We start from the raw sequence: 15,117 nt of genomic DNA, 5'->3' as shown, positions 1-15,117 counted from the left end.
CCGCCTGCGCCCGGAGCCGTGGGGCTGGAGACTTTCCGAGGCGGTGGTTGGAGGCGGGGGGCCGGGGGGGTGGGCGTTGCGGGTCGCGGCCTGCGCTCCGGGGGCGACGGGGGGGTGGGCGTGCGCCCCTCGGTGGAGTCCCGGTGGCGGTGGGTTGGTTTGGGATCCTGGAGGCCCCTCCCCCTTCACTGGCTGCCCCGGTCTGCCGCAGTGTGTCTGGAGACTTCCTGTGGCATGGAGTCAGGCTCGGGAATGCCACTCGCTGCGCCGGGGCGGGTCGCGGAGGCAGGGCGGTTGCCCGGGCCCTTTAGATTAGGGAGGGAGGCGCCGCTGCTTCACCCCAAGCTTTCTGGCGGAGACGCTGCTGCTGCGGACTGGGAGCTTCCTGCGGAGAAGACGGTGGCCTTCCGCCGCCGCCGTCGTGCTGCTGCAGGAGCGGCTTGGCTGAGCTGCCCTGGGCTGGTGTTGAGGCCGTCGAGGCGGCATCTGGCCACTTCCTCAGCTTAAGTAACTGAAGAGAAGAGGAGGTGGTGGTGCGGCCAGTGACTTGGGGAGCATCTTAGCTTATTTCTGGGTGTTTCCATTCGGTGAGTTTTTTGGATATTACAAGAAAGCCGAGGACACTAGTAAGAGAGTTTTCTGGCCATTAAAGTTTCTGACTTTTTCTGTTTCACGTGGTAAGGAAACAACCTAGATAGTTTTTGGGTGGCTCTTCTCTCCCTGTTACTCACCAACCCGCCCTGCTTCCCATTTTCGATTTTGGCATGGAGTGATGCAAATATTTAGATACTATCGAATGAGAGAAAGCCTGAACATAAGGGTCTAAAGTGCATACTTTATAGAATGAAATCTCAGAATTCGTAAGGGAGACTTAGGAGATAGTGGATTAATTACCAGAGTGCAGTTATTCTCATTTGTTTTTTGACAAACACCAAAGTTGCACACCTTCCTTCTTTTAAGGAGTGAAAACAATGTGTGTTGGTTCTGATTTTTAAGGTTTTAGAGCTGATATATAGCGTTTCCATCAGTGTTCATTGGCATTTGTAGAGGTATTTCTTAGGAATTGGATTCTAAATTGCCAAGTTTCAATCAGTAAAGTCGTCTCTTAGTATAGAAAACACTCATTTAAACTAAGTTTTCTTGACGAGAAGTAGTACTTCTGGGTTAAAATAAAAGTTTTTGGACATTGATGCAGTGTTTTTTTTTTTTTAAAGATTTTATTTATTTATTTGAGACAGAATGAGAGACAGAGAGCATGAGAGGGAGGAGGGTCAGAGGGAGAAACAGACTCCCCGCCGAGCAGGGAGCCCGATGCGGGACTCGATCCCAGGACTCTAGGATCATGACCTGAGCTGAAGGCAGTCGCTTAACCAACTGAGCCACCCAGGCGCCCGATGCAGTGTTTCTTGACTGATAGGACATTTTTACACTGACATGTTTACAAATTTTAAAAGGAATTGCAAGTTTAGCTTTTGGAGTTTTAAAAATTTGTGCTGGTTTTATATTTTAGTGCTTTCCAGTATTTAAGATATTTCAAGCTTCCTCTGAGCAAACTCATGCAAAAATGTCAGTTGGTTATTAGTGTTCTAGGTCTTTGGGAAAATTCAACTTTGAGTTAGTTAAATATCAAAAATTTTTTTTTTTTTAAACTGGAGTGAGATTTAGATCTACTGAAATCACTTATTGGAACATTCGCATCATATTTTTAGAAATAAATTTGTGCTTTTTAAAATAATGGCTTTATTGAGATGTGATTCACATACCAGAGAATTCACCCACTCAAAGTGTACAATCCACTGGTTTTAGTACATTCGCAGAGTTTTGTATCTAATTACCACACAGTTCTAGAACATTTTCTTTTTTCTTTCTCTCTCTCTCTTTTTTTTTTTTTTTTAAGAGAGGGAGGGGTGGGGGTACAGTGGTGGAGAGAGAATCCTAAGCAGACTCCATGCCCAGCACCGAGCAGGTGGCAGGGCTCAGTCTCACAACCCTGAGATCATGACCTGAGGCAAAATCAGGAGTCGGATTCTTTTTTTTTTAACGATTTTATTTATTTTTGACAGAGAGAGAGAGTACAAGCGGGGGAAGCAGCAGGCAGAGGGAGAGGGAGGGGCAGGCTCCGGAGCCCTATGTGGGGCTCCATCCCAGGACCCTGGGATCATGACGCAGGGCCAAAGGTGGACGCTTAACTGTCTGAGCCACCCAGGCGCCCCCAGCAGTCAGATTCTTAACCGACTGAGCCACTCAGGTGCCCCAATTTTATTTTTTAATTTTTATTTGTTTCAGGGGTACAGGTCTGTGATTCATAGGTCTTACACAATACACAGCGCTCACCACAACACATATCTTCCTCAATGTCTATCACCCAGCCACCCCATCCCTTCCACCCTCCAGGCACCCCAATTTTAGAACATATTCATCAACCTAACAAGAAACCTTGGACCCGTTAACAGTTACTTTCCGTTTCTCCCCAACTCCCAACACTAGGCAACCACTAGTGTACTTTCTATCTATTGATTTGCTTATTCTGGACAATTTATACAAATGGAAGCATGTCACGCTTAACAATACATTTCATTTTCTTTTCTGCAATATTTTTTGCTTATTTTGACAGGTGATTTGGAATTATTTTTATTAGACTTCTCTAAAATGCTTGCTATTTGGGACGCCTGGGTGGCTCAGTCGGTTAAGCATCTGCCTATGGCTTGGGTCATGATCCCAGGGTCTTGGGATGAGTCCCGTATGGGGCTCCTTGCTCAGCGGGGAGCCTGCTTCTCCCTCTGCCTGCCACTCCCCCTGCTTGTGCTCTCTCTGACAAATAAATAAGTAAAATCTTTAAAAAATAAAATAAAATGCTTGCTGTTTAAATTGCAGGATATAGGAATGAATTTCTGAGTTATTCTTTGTAAAAAAATCTGTTAAATTTTACTCAATATTCTTCCTATCATAATAAGTATAATTTGTAGTGCTTATGCTTATCTAAAATAACAAAAGGCTGGTCTTTTAATGTTTTTATTAAAATGTCATACAGGAGTGCCTGGGTAGCTCAGTTCGTTAAGCATCTGCCTTTAGATCAGGTCATGATCCCAGGTCCTGGGATTGAGCCCCATGTTGGGCTCCCTGCTCAGCGGGGAGCCTACTTTGCCCTCTCCCCACTGTTCCTGCTCTCTCTCTCTCTTTTTATCTCTCTCTCTCTCAAATAAATAAAATCTTAAACCCCAAAATGTCATAAAATTTTTATTAGGTGGTAACATAAGTGATAAATAAAAATATAAAATGTTTTCATTCTTTGCAAAACGTGTATTTTTATATGTATAGTCTGAGAGGTAATTGAGGGCTTTGAAAGGGTATTTGATTTTCCATAATTTAAAAAATTTTAACATATTTTAAAATCTTTTATTTCCCAATAGCTTGCTATGGCATTGTTCAAGTACCCACTGGACCATGGTTTTGCAGGAAATGTGAATCTCAGGAGAGAGCAGCCAGAGTGGTAAGAACTGTTTATCAAAAACATTAAAATACTTCAATGAAAAAGAAAAACAACTTCAGTGAGTAGCTTAGATGCTACACATTTAGTTTCAGTTTGAAGGGTTTTCAGTTTTTTGTTCAAATATTGAATTTGGGCCAAATATTGACTTAACAGTTTTAAACCAATTTTATAAACTGTGAAAAACAAATTGAACCACATAAGTATTTGTTGAGGGATACTTTGAATGGATAAAACATAAAGTTGTATTTGGGCTTTAGTTCTACCTACTGTTTTGAAGGGTTAAATTGGCAGTAGAACATAAGGAAGTTAAGGTGATAATTCTGCTAGGTTCTGCTTAATGAATAAAAAAACACAAGAGTTTAACCACTGTATTCTTTTTACTACATCTGCATGTGTATAGTTTAACTTTGAATGCTCAGTATTTTCACACATTCAGTTCTTTTGGCAAAGCAACATAAAAATTTTCCTTTCTTACTTGTCTGGCTACCTTCTTTCTGAACACTTTTGTAAACTTCTTGTAGTCATGAGGGAGATATGTTTATTCTTTGTGGTCCAAAGCGTTTTTTTTTTCAATTGAACTTCTGGAAATAACAGGGAGAAATAGATTTAATCTTCATTAATCATATAAAAGTATTACCATTTGCAGTGTGATAGTTCCTTCTTTTTGGTGTTGGCTAGAGAATTTGACAGAGGTAGAAAACAAACATTTGAACTTCTTCTTTTTTTTTTTTTAAAGATTTTATTTGACAGAGAGACGCAGCAAGAGAAGGAACACAAGCAGGGGGAGTGGGAGAGGGAGAAGCAGGCTTCCCGCTGAGCAGGGAGCCCTATGCGGGGCTTGATCCCAGGACCCTGGGATCATGACCTGAGCTGAAGGCAGACGCTTAACGACTGAGCCACCCAGGCGCCCCATTTTGGCTTTATTTCTTAGGATGTGGGGCCATTCAAGGTTTTAAAGAAGAGGCGCAACTTCCTTTAATTTCTTATAGCGTACAGTTATAAAAGATAAGGTCTTTTATAAGAAACAAAAACTGATCATAAGCTTAAATAAGCAGAGAAAGGGCATTTTATATTTTTTATTTTATTATATTACTATTTTTTAGATTTTATTTATTAATTTGACAGAGACACAGCGAGGGAGGGAAAACAAGCAGGGGGAGTGGGGGAGGGAGAAGCAGGCCTCCTGCGGAGCAGGGAGCCTGATGTGGGGCTCAATCCCAGGACCCTGGGACCATGACCCGAGCCGAAGGCAGATGCCCAGCGACTGAGCCACCCAGGCGCCCCACATTTTTTATTTATTTTTTTTAAGATTTTATTTTTTAAGGGTCACCTGGGTGGTACAGTTGGTTAAAGCAACTGACTCTTGGTTTTGGCTCAGGTCGTGTTCTCAGCACAGGCTGTTCTCAGGTCATGTTCTCAGCAATGGGCTCCATGCTCAGCATTGGGCTCCGCACTCAGTGTGGAGTCTGCTCGAGATTCTCTCTCTGGGCTCCCGGGTGGCTCAGTCAGTTGAGTGTCTCCCTTCTGCTCAAGTCAGGATCCTGGGGTCCTGGGATCAAGCGCCGCATGGAGCTCCCTGCTCAGTGGGGAGTCTGCTTCCCCCTTCTCTTCTGCTCCTCCACCCCACTCATTCTCTCTCTCTTTCAAATAAAATATTTAAAGGAAAAAAAAAAATTCTGTCTCCCTCTGCCCCTCCCTGCCCCTCCCCCTGCTTGCTTGCGCAGGCGCTCTCAGATAAATAAAATCTTAAAGAGAGCACAAACAAGTATGGGGAGTGAGAGAGGGAGAAGCAGGCTTCCCACTTAGTGGGGAGCCCCATGTGGGGCTTGTCCCCAGGACCCTGGGATCATGACCTGCGCCGTGAAGGCAGACTCTTAATGACTGAGCCACCCAGGCGCCCCAAAGATTTTATTTTTAAGTAATCTCTACACCCAGCAGGGGGCTTGAACCCACAACCCTGAGATCAAGAGCCTCGTGCTCTACTGACTGAGTCAGTCAGGCACCCCAAGGGCAGTTTAATATAAGGATATTGGAGCCAAGAAGCCTAACATGGAAATGTATTCGTGACTTAGAAAGGGAATTGAATTAGTTTTTTTTTGGTTGGCTAAGGGTCTGCCTTTCGCTCAGGTCATGATCTCAGGGTCCTGGGATCGAGCCCCATATCATCCTCTCTGCTTGGCAGGGAGTCTGCTTCTCCCTCTCACTCTCCCTCTGAGTGCTCTCTGAGCGCTCTCTCTCTCTCTCTCAAATAAAATCTTTAAAAAAAAAAAGGTTATTTATTTGAGAGAGAGCGCGACCCTGAGAGCCTGAGCTGGGGGAGGGGCTGAGGAAGAGAATCTTTCTTCTTTTTTTAATTTATTTTTTATTTTTTTTAAGATTTTCATTATTCATGAGAGACCTAACTGACTGAGCCACCCAGGCACCCAGGAAGAGAATCTTTCACTCAGACTCCCCGCTGAGCGAGGAGCCAGCCGAGGGCTCTGTCCCACAGCCCATGAGATCATGAACTGAGCTGAAACCAAGAGTGGGACGCTTAACTAATCGAACCACCCAGGTGCCCCAAATTAGTCTTTTTTTTTTTTAAGTAAATCCTTCCCTTTTGGTAATCATTACTTTATTTTAAAAGTAATTTCTATGCCAAGGTAGGGCTCGAACTCATGCTGTTAGACTGAGTCAGTCAGGCACCCCAATAATTGAATTAGTCTTAATCTTAATTCTGCTTTTATTTGTGTGTCGGCTTTATTCTTTTCCTTTCTGCAGGTTTTCTCTGCTACTGGCTGTTTACTGTCAGATTCTATGTTAAATGTTCTATAACAATTATCTGCTTTAGTCATCTTATCAAACCTTTGAGGTATTTTGTTGTTCTCATTTTATGGATAAAGACATCATAGTTTTAAGAGAAATGCATATCTAGTTGGAGGCTGGGCTGTGATTAAGCTCTCAACCATCATGTTCTGTATTGCCTCCTGTGGTGAAAGTGGCCATACTTCAGCTCCTAATATTTTCTATTTCCTGTCTCAAGAGACTAAATCTTAAATCTCATCTGAGTCTCATGTTCCTTCCGGTAACAAAAAACTGGGTTGGCTTGGATGAGCTGCCTAGCTCTGGACCAACTAGGCATGGCTAGACAATAGGGTTGCTTAGACACAGAGAGATGTCTGTGGGTTTGGGATAGCTCACTTCTCAGAGAAGGGATTTATGAGCTGATGGTACCGTAGTAGAATAATAAAGTTGTAATTTCAGACAAGTAGTTCAGAGTATATAGAATGGATTTGAGGGGGAGGTTAGAAACTGAAAAACTTAGGATGATATTACACTAAAAATGGGAGAGTAGAAAGGAAGGGAGGGAGCGTTTTGAAGGATGAAATGACAGAAATGGATATTAGGTAAAGGAAAGGGAATAATCAAAAGATGATTCTTAGTATCAAGGGTAATCACTGGAATGGTGATGCCATTAATAGTCATAGAGTAATGGTAATAAAGAAAGGACAGCAGGTTTGAAGAATAAGGAAAGTTCTGTTTTGAGCATGTTGGTTTTGATGATGCTAGGATTTTTCATTGGAAATTTAGGATTAAAGTAATGGAATTAAGTTAGAGTTGGAGCTGCATAGAAGAAAGACTGGAAACCAAATGACATTTTTGTTGTTGTTGTTAGAGAAGAGAAAAATGAAGACAGCTATGGTGAATATCCACATTTGGGGAGAGTAAGAGAACAAGTTACCAAGGATGGAAAATGAACTGTCAGGAAAGGAGAACCTGCAGTAGTAACAGACACTTGGTTTCTCAGAAAAGACTAGTTGGTAGTGACGTTGCTGTAAGGATGCTGAAGAACTGAGAAAAGTTTCTGAGACCAAATTGTAGTTCCTTTGTTTGGGCAGAACTCTCGTTATAGGTACTGAGGAGAGTAGAGATTGTAGGATTAGACGGAATATTGAAAAAGTAAGGAAAGAGGAGAGTAAGAGTTAGAGATCGAATTTTGTTGGTTTGTTTATTTATTTTTATTTTTTAAAGATTTTATTTATTTGACAGAGATAGAGACAGCTAGAGAGGGAACACAAGCAGGGGGAGTGGGCGAGGGAGAAGCAGGCCTCCTGCTGAGCAGGGAGCCCGATGCGGGGCTTGATCCCAGGACCCTGGGATCATGACCTGAGCCGAAGGCAGACGCTGAATGACTGAGCCACCCAGGCGCCCCGAATTTTGTTGGTTTTTAAGGGAAACTCTTTGTAGGTAGGCATTCATTGTTCAGAAAAAGCACTTGATGGGGCTTCTGGGTGGCTCACATGGTTGAGCATCTGCCTTCGGCTCCGGTCATGATCCCAAGGTCCTGGGATCGAGCCCCACATCAGGCTCCTTGGTCGGGCAGGAAGCCTGCTTCTCCTTCTATCTCTACTGCTTCTCCTGCTTGTGCTCTCGTCCTCTCTGTCAAATAAATAAAATGTTTAAAAACAAAACAAAACACTTAAATTGCTTCATTTACCTCAAGTGAACATGTATTTTTGCTGAAGATTTTTTTTTAAAGATTTTATTCATTTGAGAGAGAGAAGGAGAGAGGGAGAGTGCACAAGTAGGGGGAGAGGCAGAGGGGAGGGAGAAGCAGACTTCCCGCTGAGCAGGGAGCCCGATGCGGGGCTCGATCCCAAGACCCTGAGATCATGACCTGAGCTGAAGGCAGGCGCTTAACCGACTGAGCCACCCAGGCGCCCCATGCTGAAGATATTTTATTAGGCCTTAAAACTGTTTGGGAACCACTGTCTGCTGGTTAGAGGTTAAAACTCTGATGACTATTTTGTATTTAATGAGTATTTGTTCTTAATTACCACAGGCTGAAGAGATTTACTAGAAATGTTATATATTTATATACTTTTAATGGGATAAAGAGGATATGTTAGGTTTTAAGTATTCTACTTTGAAAACATGGTGAGTGGATTGTGAAAAAAAATAAAATGGCCAAAAGCCCATTAAGAATTTGCATTATTTAGGGACGCCTGGGTGGCTCAGTCGTTAAGCGTCTGCCTTCGGCTCAGGTCATGATCCCAGGGTCCTGGGATCGAGCCCCGCATTGGGCTCCCTGCTCGGCGGGAAGCCTGCTTCTCCCTCTCCCACTCCCCCTGCTTGTGCTCTCTCTCTCTCGCTGTGTCTCTCTCTGTCAAATAAATAAATAAAATCTTTAAAAAAAAAAAAAAGAATTTGCATTATTTAGGTATTGCTGTTCTAGCTCTAAATGAAAAGACTATTTTCTACAGGAGGTGAGATGTAACTTTTTCCTACTGTTCTGCCTCTTTTTATTGTAGTTCTTCCTGGCTTACCATTGTCAGGGAAGAACTGCTAGATGGAATGTACATCAAAATTTCAGGGATTGACCTAGGGTTTGCACATTTTGTTTTTTTTTAAGATTTTATTTATTTGACATAGGGAGAGAGAGAGCACAAGCAGGGGGAGTGGCAGGCAGAGGGAGAAGCAGGCGCTGATCAAGGAGCCCAATGTGGGGCTCGATCCCAGGACCTCCTGGGATCATGACCTGAGCTGAAGGCAGATGCTTAACTGACTCTGAGCCACCCTGGCTCCCCCACATTTTATTTTTTAATTTTTGCTTAATGAAAATACATAATGCAAAAAAAGTCACTATAAATCTTTAAAACCATCTGAACTATATACTTAACCGTATTATGTATTTACATTTAATTTTATTGAGTAAAATTATATTAATATATATCTGTTATAAATAGGTATGGATATAGAACATATAATAAATATTCCCTACCTGGGGAACTAAGGTGGATTCTTCATATTTGCCCCAAATCTTGCCTTCTTCTTAAAATAATAAATAAAAAAATTAAGTTGAAATACTTTTGTACTCTCCCCAGTCTGAGTCATCCATTATCCTTTTAGTGTCTATTAGGACCATCTCTCTTTTTTCTTTCCAGTTTCATTGGGATATAATCGACCTATAACATTGTATTGATTTAAGGTATACAATGTAATGATTTGATACATATATATACATATATTGCAGAATGATTATTAAAATGAGTTTAGTTAACATCTGTTCTCACATGGTTGCAATTTTTTTTTTTTTTAAATTTTATTTATTTGAGAGAGAGAGGTAGCAAGAGAGAGCACGAATGGGGTAGGGTGGGTTGGGTGGGTGGGGAGGAGGGACAGAGGGAGAGGCAGAAGCAGGCTCCCCCCTGAGCAGGGAGCCTGCCTCGGGGTTTGATCCTAGGACCCTGGGATGATGACCTGAGCCAAAGGCAGATACTTAACCAACTGAGGCACCCAGGCGCCCTTGCAATTTTCTTTTGATGAGAACTATTTTTTTTTTTTTAAAGATTTTATTTATTTGACGGAGACACAGCGAGGGAGGGAACATAAGCAGGGGGAGTGGGAGAGGGAGAAGCAGGCTTCCTGCTCAGGGCTCAATCCCAGGACCCTGGGATCATGACCTGAGCCAAAGGCAGACACTTAACGACTGAGCCACCCAGGCACCTTGATGAGAACTTTTAAGATTTATTCTTGGGGCACCTGGTTGGCTCAGTTGGTAGAGTATAGGACTCTTAATCTCACGGTTGTGAGTTCAAGCCCCATGTTGGGTGTAAAGCTTACTTATACACAGAACTTTCATATACACAATACAGTATTGTTAATTATAGTCACCATGCTATATATTCCACTCCCAGAACTTAACCGTATAACTGAAAGTTTTTACCTTTTGATCAACCACCACACACCTTTTCCCCACCCACCATCCACTGCCTTTGGCAACCGCCACTCAGTTTTCTGTTTCTATGAGACCAGTTCTTTTAGATTCCAAACGTAAGTGAGGTCGTATAGTACAGATGGACCTCTGACTTAGGATTTTTTGACTTTACAGTGCTGTGAAAGCAGTATGTATTCAGAAGAAACCATATTGCAAATCTTATTTTTTGATCTTTTCCCAGACTAGTGATACGCAGTATAATATGCTTGTGATGCTGGGCAGTGGCAGCTAGCCAGCACTGCCAGTCAGCTGCCAACTCAATCAGGAGGGCAAACAACAGATAGCTTAGGACCATTCTCTACCCTTACAAGCACTCTGTTTTTCACTTCCAGTGCAGTCGTCAATAAATTACATAAGGTATTCAACACTTTATTAGAAAATAGGATCTGTGTTAAGATGATTTTGCTCAGCTGTAAGCTAAGTGTTGTGAGCACATTTCACACTAGGCGAGGCTATGATATTTGGTAGGTTAGGTGTATTAAATACATTTTCAACTTACGATATTTTCAACTTACGGGTTTATTGGGACATAACTCCATTGTACGCTGAGGAAGATCTGTATTTGTCTAATTTGTTTCACTTAGCATAATGCCTTCCATCTGTGTTGTTGCTAACAGCATGATTTTCTTCTTTTTTATGGCCAAATAATATTCCTGTGTTTGTGTGTGTGTGTGTGTGTGTATCTCACGGTCTATGTTTTTATACTGCATGTGTGTATTTATAAATATCATTTAGTATTATAGGAATGGCATCATATTGTATATATGTTCTGCAACTTGTGATATAGCTGCATTAATACATACTGATTTAGTTCATTCTTTTTATCTGCTTTTTAGTGTTTTGTCACAATGTACCACAATTTAATTTCCTTTTTTAATTTTTGTTTTTAAATTTAATTTCTTTATTGATTGTCATTTAGGTTTCTGATTTTTCACAATCACAAATAGTGCTGCAGTGAACATATACGTAGACATAATGAAGCTTGGTGTTTTTGTTTATTTTTTTTAAAGCGATAGTGGGGGGAGGGGCAGAAGGAGAGGGAGAGAGAAAGGATCTTAAACAGCTCCATGCCCAGTGCGGAGCCCCTTGGGCTCGATCTCACAGTAGTGAGATCATGAGCTGAGCTGAAATCAAATTAGGAGTCGGATGCTTAACCAACTGAGCCACCCAGGTGTCCCAGAAAGCTTGGTGTTTTTAAAAAATATAGTCTGAGAGTCTGTATTAATAGGCAGGTTTTAATTTGTTTACGGTTGTAATAGTGACTGGTATATTTGGGCTTATTTCAAAAGTTTTATTTTCTGTTTTCTATTTACCATGCCTTTTTTCTTTCGCTTTTCCTTCAGTTGGAGTGATTGAATGTTCTTTATTCCTTTTTATTTTAAACATTTTTTAAAGGATTTTTTTTATTTATTTGAGAGAGAGACAGAGAGAACACAAGTGGGGTGAGGGGCAGAGGGAGAAGCAGACTCCCTGCTGAGCAGGGAGCCCGATGGCGGGGTTTGATCCTGAGATTCTGGGATCATGACCTGAGCTGAAGGCAGATGCTTAACTGACTGAGCCACCCAGGTGCCTGTGTTCCTTTTTTTTTTCTTTTTTAATCCTGTGTTGATTTGGAGAGTATATATTCTACTTCTTTTCTGTTAGTGATTGCCCTAAAGTTTTAATGTGCATACTTTGTATTTTAAATGAGTTAAAAAGTAATACAACCCAAATCTCAGGATTCCTTGTATTCCCATCTTTCCCTAGCAAAATCTGTTATTGTCTGTATTTTAATTCCATCTGATTTATTTATTTGTTTGTTTGAAGGGGGGAGGGTGAGAAGGAGAGAGAGAATCCCAAGCAGGCGCCACTCCCAGCATGAATTAGATGTGGGGCTCAATCTCACAACCCTGAGATCATGACCTGAGATGAAATCAAGGGTCGGACGCTTAACTGACCCCAAATTCCACCTTCCTTTTTTTTTTTTAGTATATGTGCTGCTGAAGCGAGCACCCACCTTCCTTTTAATTTCCCAAATTAGTAGCTGTGTGTGTGTTTTTTAAATTTCATTTTTAAATTTATTTTTTTTAAGATTTTATTTATTTGAGAGAGAGAGTGAGGGAGAGAGAAAAGGAGCTGGGAGAGGGGCAGAGGGAGAAGCAGACTCCCCGCTGAACAGGGAGCCCGATGCAGGGCTCCATCCCAGGACCCTGGGATCATGACCTGAGCTAAAGGCAGATGCTTAACCGACTGAGCCACCCAGGCGCCCCAGTTGTTTTTTAATAGGTATTTGTAATTTAGACCTAAGATTACTGAAGTTTTGCTCAACTGTTTGTTTCCCTTGCTGCTTTATGGGTCATTTCCTTTTTTTTTTTTTTTTATTACACAGTTCTAGTGTTCCCCTCCAGAGTCTTTGACTACTAAGTAGTAAGCAAGCTATATTAGTCTTTTTATGTCTAGAATGTTATTATTTTGCTCTCATCTATGCTAGTTTGAGTTCTAGAGTCATAGTTGTTTTCCTGTAAGTAAAGATCTTATTCTAGTTTGTCTTCTGGTGTCTAATTGTGGTAAACAGAAAATCTGTTGACATAGTGCTTATCCTGCTTCGAAGTTGATTTGCTTTTTCATTCTGTGGACTCAATGTTTTTTTTCATCTTGGAAAATTTTCTGCTCTTTCTTCAGGTATCACCTCATTTAATTTTTTTCTGGAACTGTTACTTAGGTGTATGCTTGGGATTCTTGTTCTTTTCTTCATGTATTTTGTTATTTAAAAAAAAAATTTTTTTTAAAGATTTTATTTATTTATTTGAGAGAGAGAGAATGAGAGAGAGCACATGAGAGGGAAGAGGGTCAGAGGGAGAAGCAGACTCCCTGCCGAGCAGGGAGCCCGATGCGGGACTCGATCCAGGGACTCCAGGATCATGACCTGAGCTGAAGGCAGTCGCTTAACCAACTGAGCCACCCAGGTGCCCTAAAAAATTTTTTTAGAAGATTTTATTTGAGAGGGAGAGAGAGAGCGAGAGAGAGTGAGCTTGCACACAAGCAAGAGCAGGGAGAGGGAGAAATAGACTCTCCGCTGAGCAGGGAGCCCGACGTTGGGCTCGATCCTGGGATCCTGGGATCATGACCTGAGCCGAAGGCAGACGCTTAATGGACTGAGCCACCCAGGCACCCCTCTTTATGTCTTTTAATTTCTCTTTTGTATTTTCTATTTTCTCTCTCCATTATGGATAATCTCTTTAGCTCTGTCTTGAAATTTATGCTTATTGTTAACCCAGTCATTGAATTTCTTTCTGAGTAAATCATACCTACAATTTCTATTTTATTTTTCAATTTGCCCTTTTTTCCCCATAATATTTTGCTATTTTTGCCTTATGGATGATATTCCTTTATTATTTGAACATTTAAAACATACTTATTTTAGGGGCACCTGGCTGGGTCACTTGGTGGAGCATACGACTCTTGATCTCACAGTCTTGAGTTCAAGTCCCACATTGGGCATAGAGATTACTAAAAAAACCTTACTTTAATACTTAAGAGATTTTAGAATTCTTTCATTTGTTTTGTTAACTCTGGTGGTAGACATCTTCATGTACTTTGTAATTTTTGGTTATGAGCTAATCCTCAGGAGTTGTTGTCTTCTTTGGATTCCTGTTCCTCTAGGAACACAGTGAAGATGTTGCTGTGGGGAGTTTGTGCGTTTGAGGTCTCTGAAGAACCATGTTTGCACCCTAACAAAGATCAGATTACGGTAGCTTCTGCAAATTAGGAATTTACAAATTCACAAATTCTTTCATTTAAAAGGAGTTCAAAAGGCCTTTTAAAACTTTTTGACAACTCTGTGACATCAATTGGGGTCAGGCTTTTTTTTTTGTCTTCCTATTATGCCAACCTTAGCACATGGTTTTCATTTTCAGGGTTGTCCCACAGTCAGAGCATGGCAGCTGGAACTTCAGTCATTGTGACCTGCAGAAAGAAGTTCCAGGCAGAATGGGGGGGATGGTAAAGTTAAAAGTGTTTTTCCTCCCAGCTGACTTCTCTTAACGTTTTCCTGAAGTCCCAGTCAACAAGTTATGCTTAGTTTTACTGGCTTTTAATTGTTAGACTTCAAAATATGGGTCAGTTGAAGAACTGAATAAAATTGGTGTTTTGTTAGGAGGGAAGAACGGTAGAATGGTTTTGGGGTGGTAACCAGCCAACTCTGTCAGATTTTGCCTACTGAAGTTCACTGCTCCAGACTAATTTTTAAATTTGTTTCTTGACTGGAATCTGGTACCCTTTAGATAATGGATTTTGGGCCCCACACTCTCTCAGTGTAGGCTTGAATTTCTGGTTTTTCTAGAGTGACCCCTCTTTATGCCCAGAACTAGCATCTCACTTCAGTGCAGCTTCTCTAGTCTTAACTGGTCTAGGCCATGTTTTTCTCTAATAAATTCCCCTTTGGTTGTATAATAGGCCCTTAACAGCTCCTGTCCTTGTGCAGGGAACCCAGTTAGAACTTTTTTTGTCTGTGTGTCTAGGGTCTGTGCTAGTGTGATAGTCAGTTCCAATCTCTAGGGGTGTATATTAGACCTGATATCTTCATTGACTGCCATAGCTTCAACTAATGTTCATCTTTTTTTTTTTTTTTAAAGATTTTATTTATTCATTTTAGAGAGAGAGAATGAGAGAGAGCACACGAGAGGGGGGAGGGTCAGAGGGAGAAGCAGACTCCCCGCCGAGCAGGGAGCCTGATGCGGGGCTCGATCCCAGGACCCTGGGACCATGACCCGAGCCAAAGGCAGTCACCCAACCAACTGAGCCATCCAGGTGCCCCCTAATGTTCATCTTTTTAGCTTTTCTTTTTTATTTCTGCTACCTGGAGATTAACCTTTATCTACATAATTAAAAA

General features: G+C 41.6%; 1 protein-coding gene across 14 annotated transcripts in view; it reads left to right on the top strand.

Moving 5' to 3' along the window:
* The window catches only part of MLLT10 (MLLT10 histone lysine methyltransferase DOT1L cofactor), a 218,962-nt gene that overhangs the window by 970 nt on the left and 202,875 nt on the right, over positions 1 to 15,117 (top strand). For 13 of the 14 annotated variants that reach the window (XM_045874303.3, XM_045874307.3, XM_045874311.2 and 10 more), the window contains exon 3: positions 3,411 to 3,490. In XM_045874303.3, coding sequence (XP_045730259.1) covers positions 3,411 to 3,490 — 80 coding nt within the window. Of the gene's footprint in view, positions 1 to 112; positions 588 to 3,410; positions 3,491 to 15,117 lie in introns of those variants that run through there. The other variant, XM_064591989.1, reaches the window with a different exon arrangement.

This window comes from Mirounga angustirostris, unplaced genomic scaffold (assembly GCF_029215605.1).
Source record: "Mirounga angustirostris isolate CCGP_5_RB_7025 unplaced genomic scaffold, mMirAng1.0.hap1 SCAF_5, whole genome shotgun sequence".
Classification (NCBI taxonomy): domain Eukaryota; kingdom Metazoa; phylum Chordata; class Mammalia; order Carnivora; family Phocidae; genus Mirounga; species Mirounga angustirostris.
Note: the sequence above shows the minus strand (reverse complement) of the source record. Positions and strands in the feature narration are given on the sequence as shown.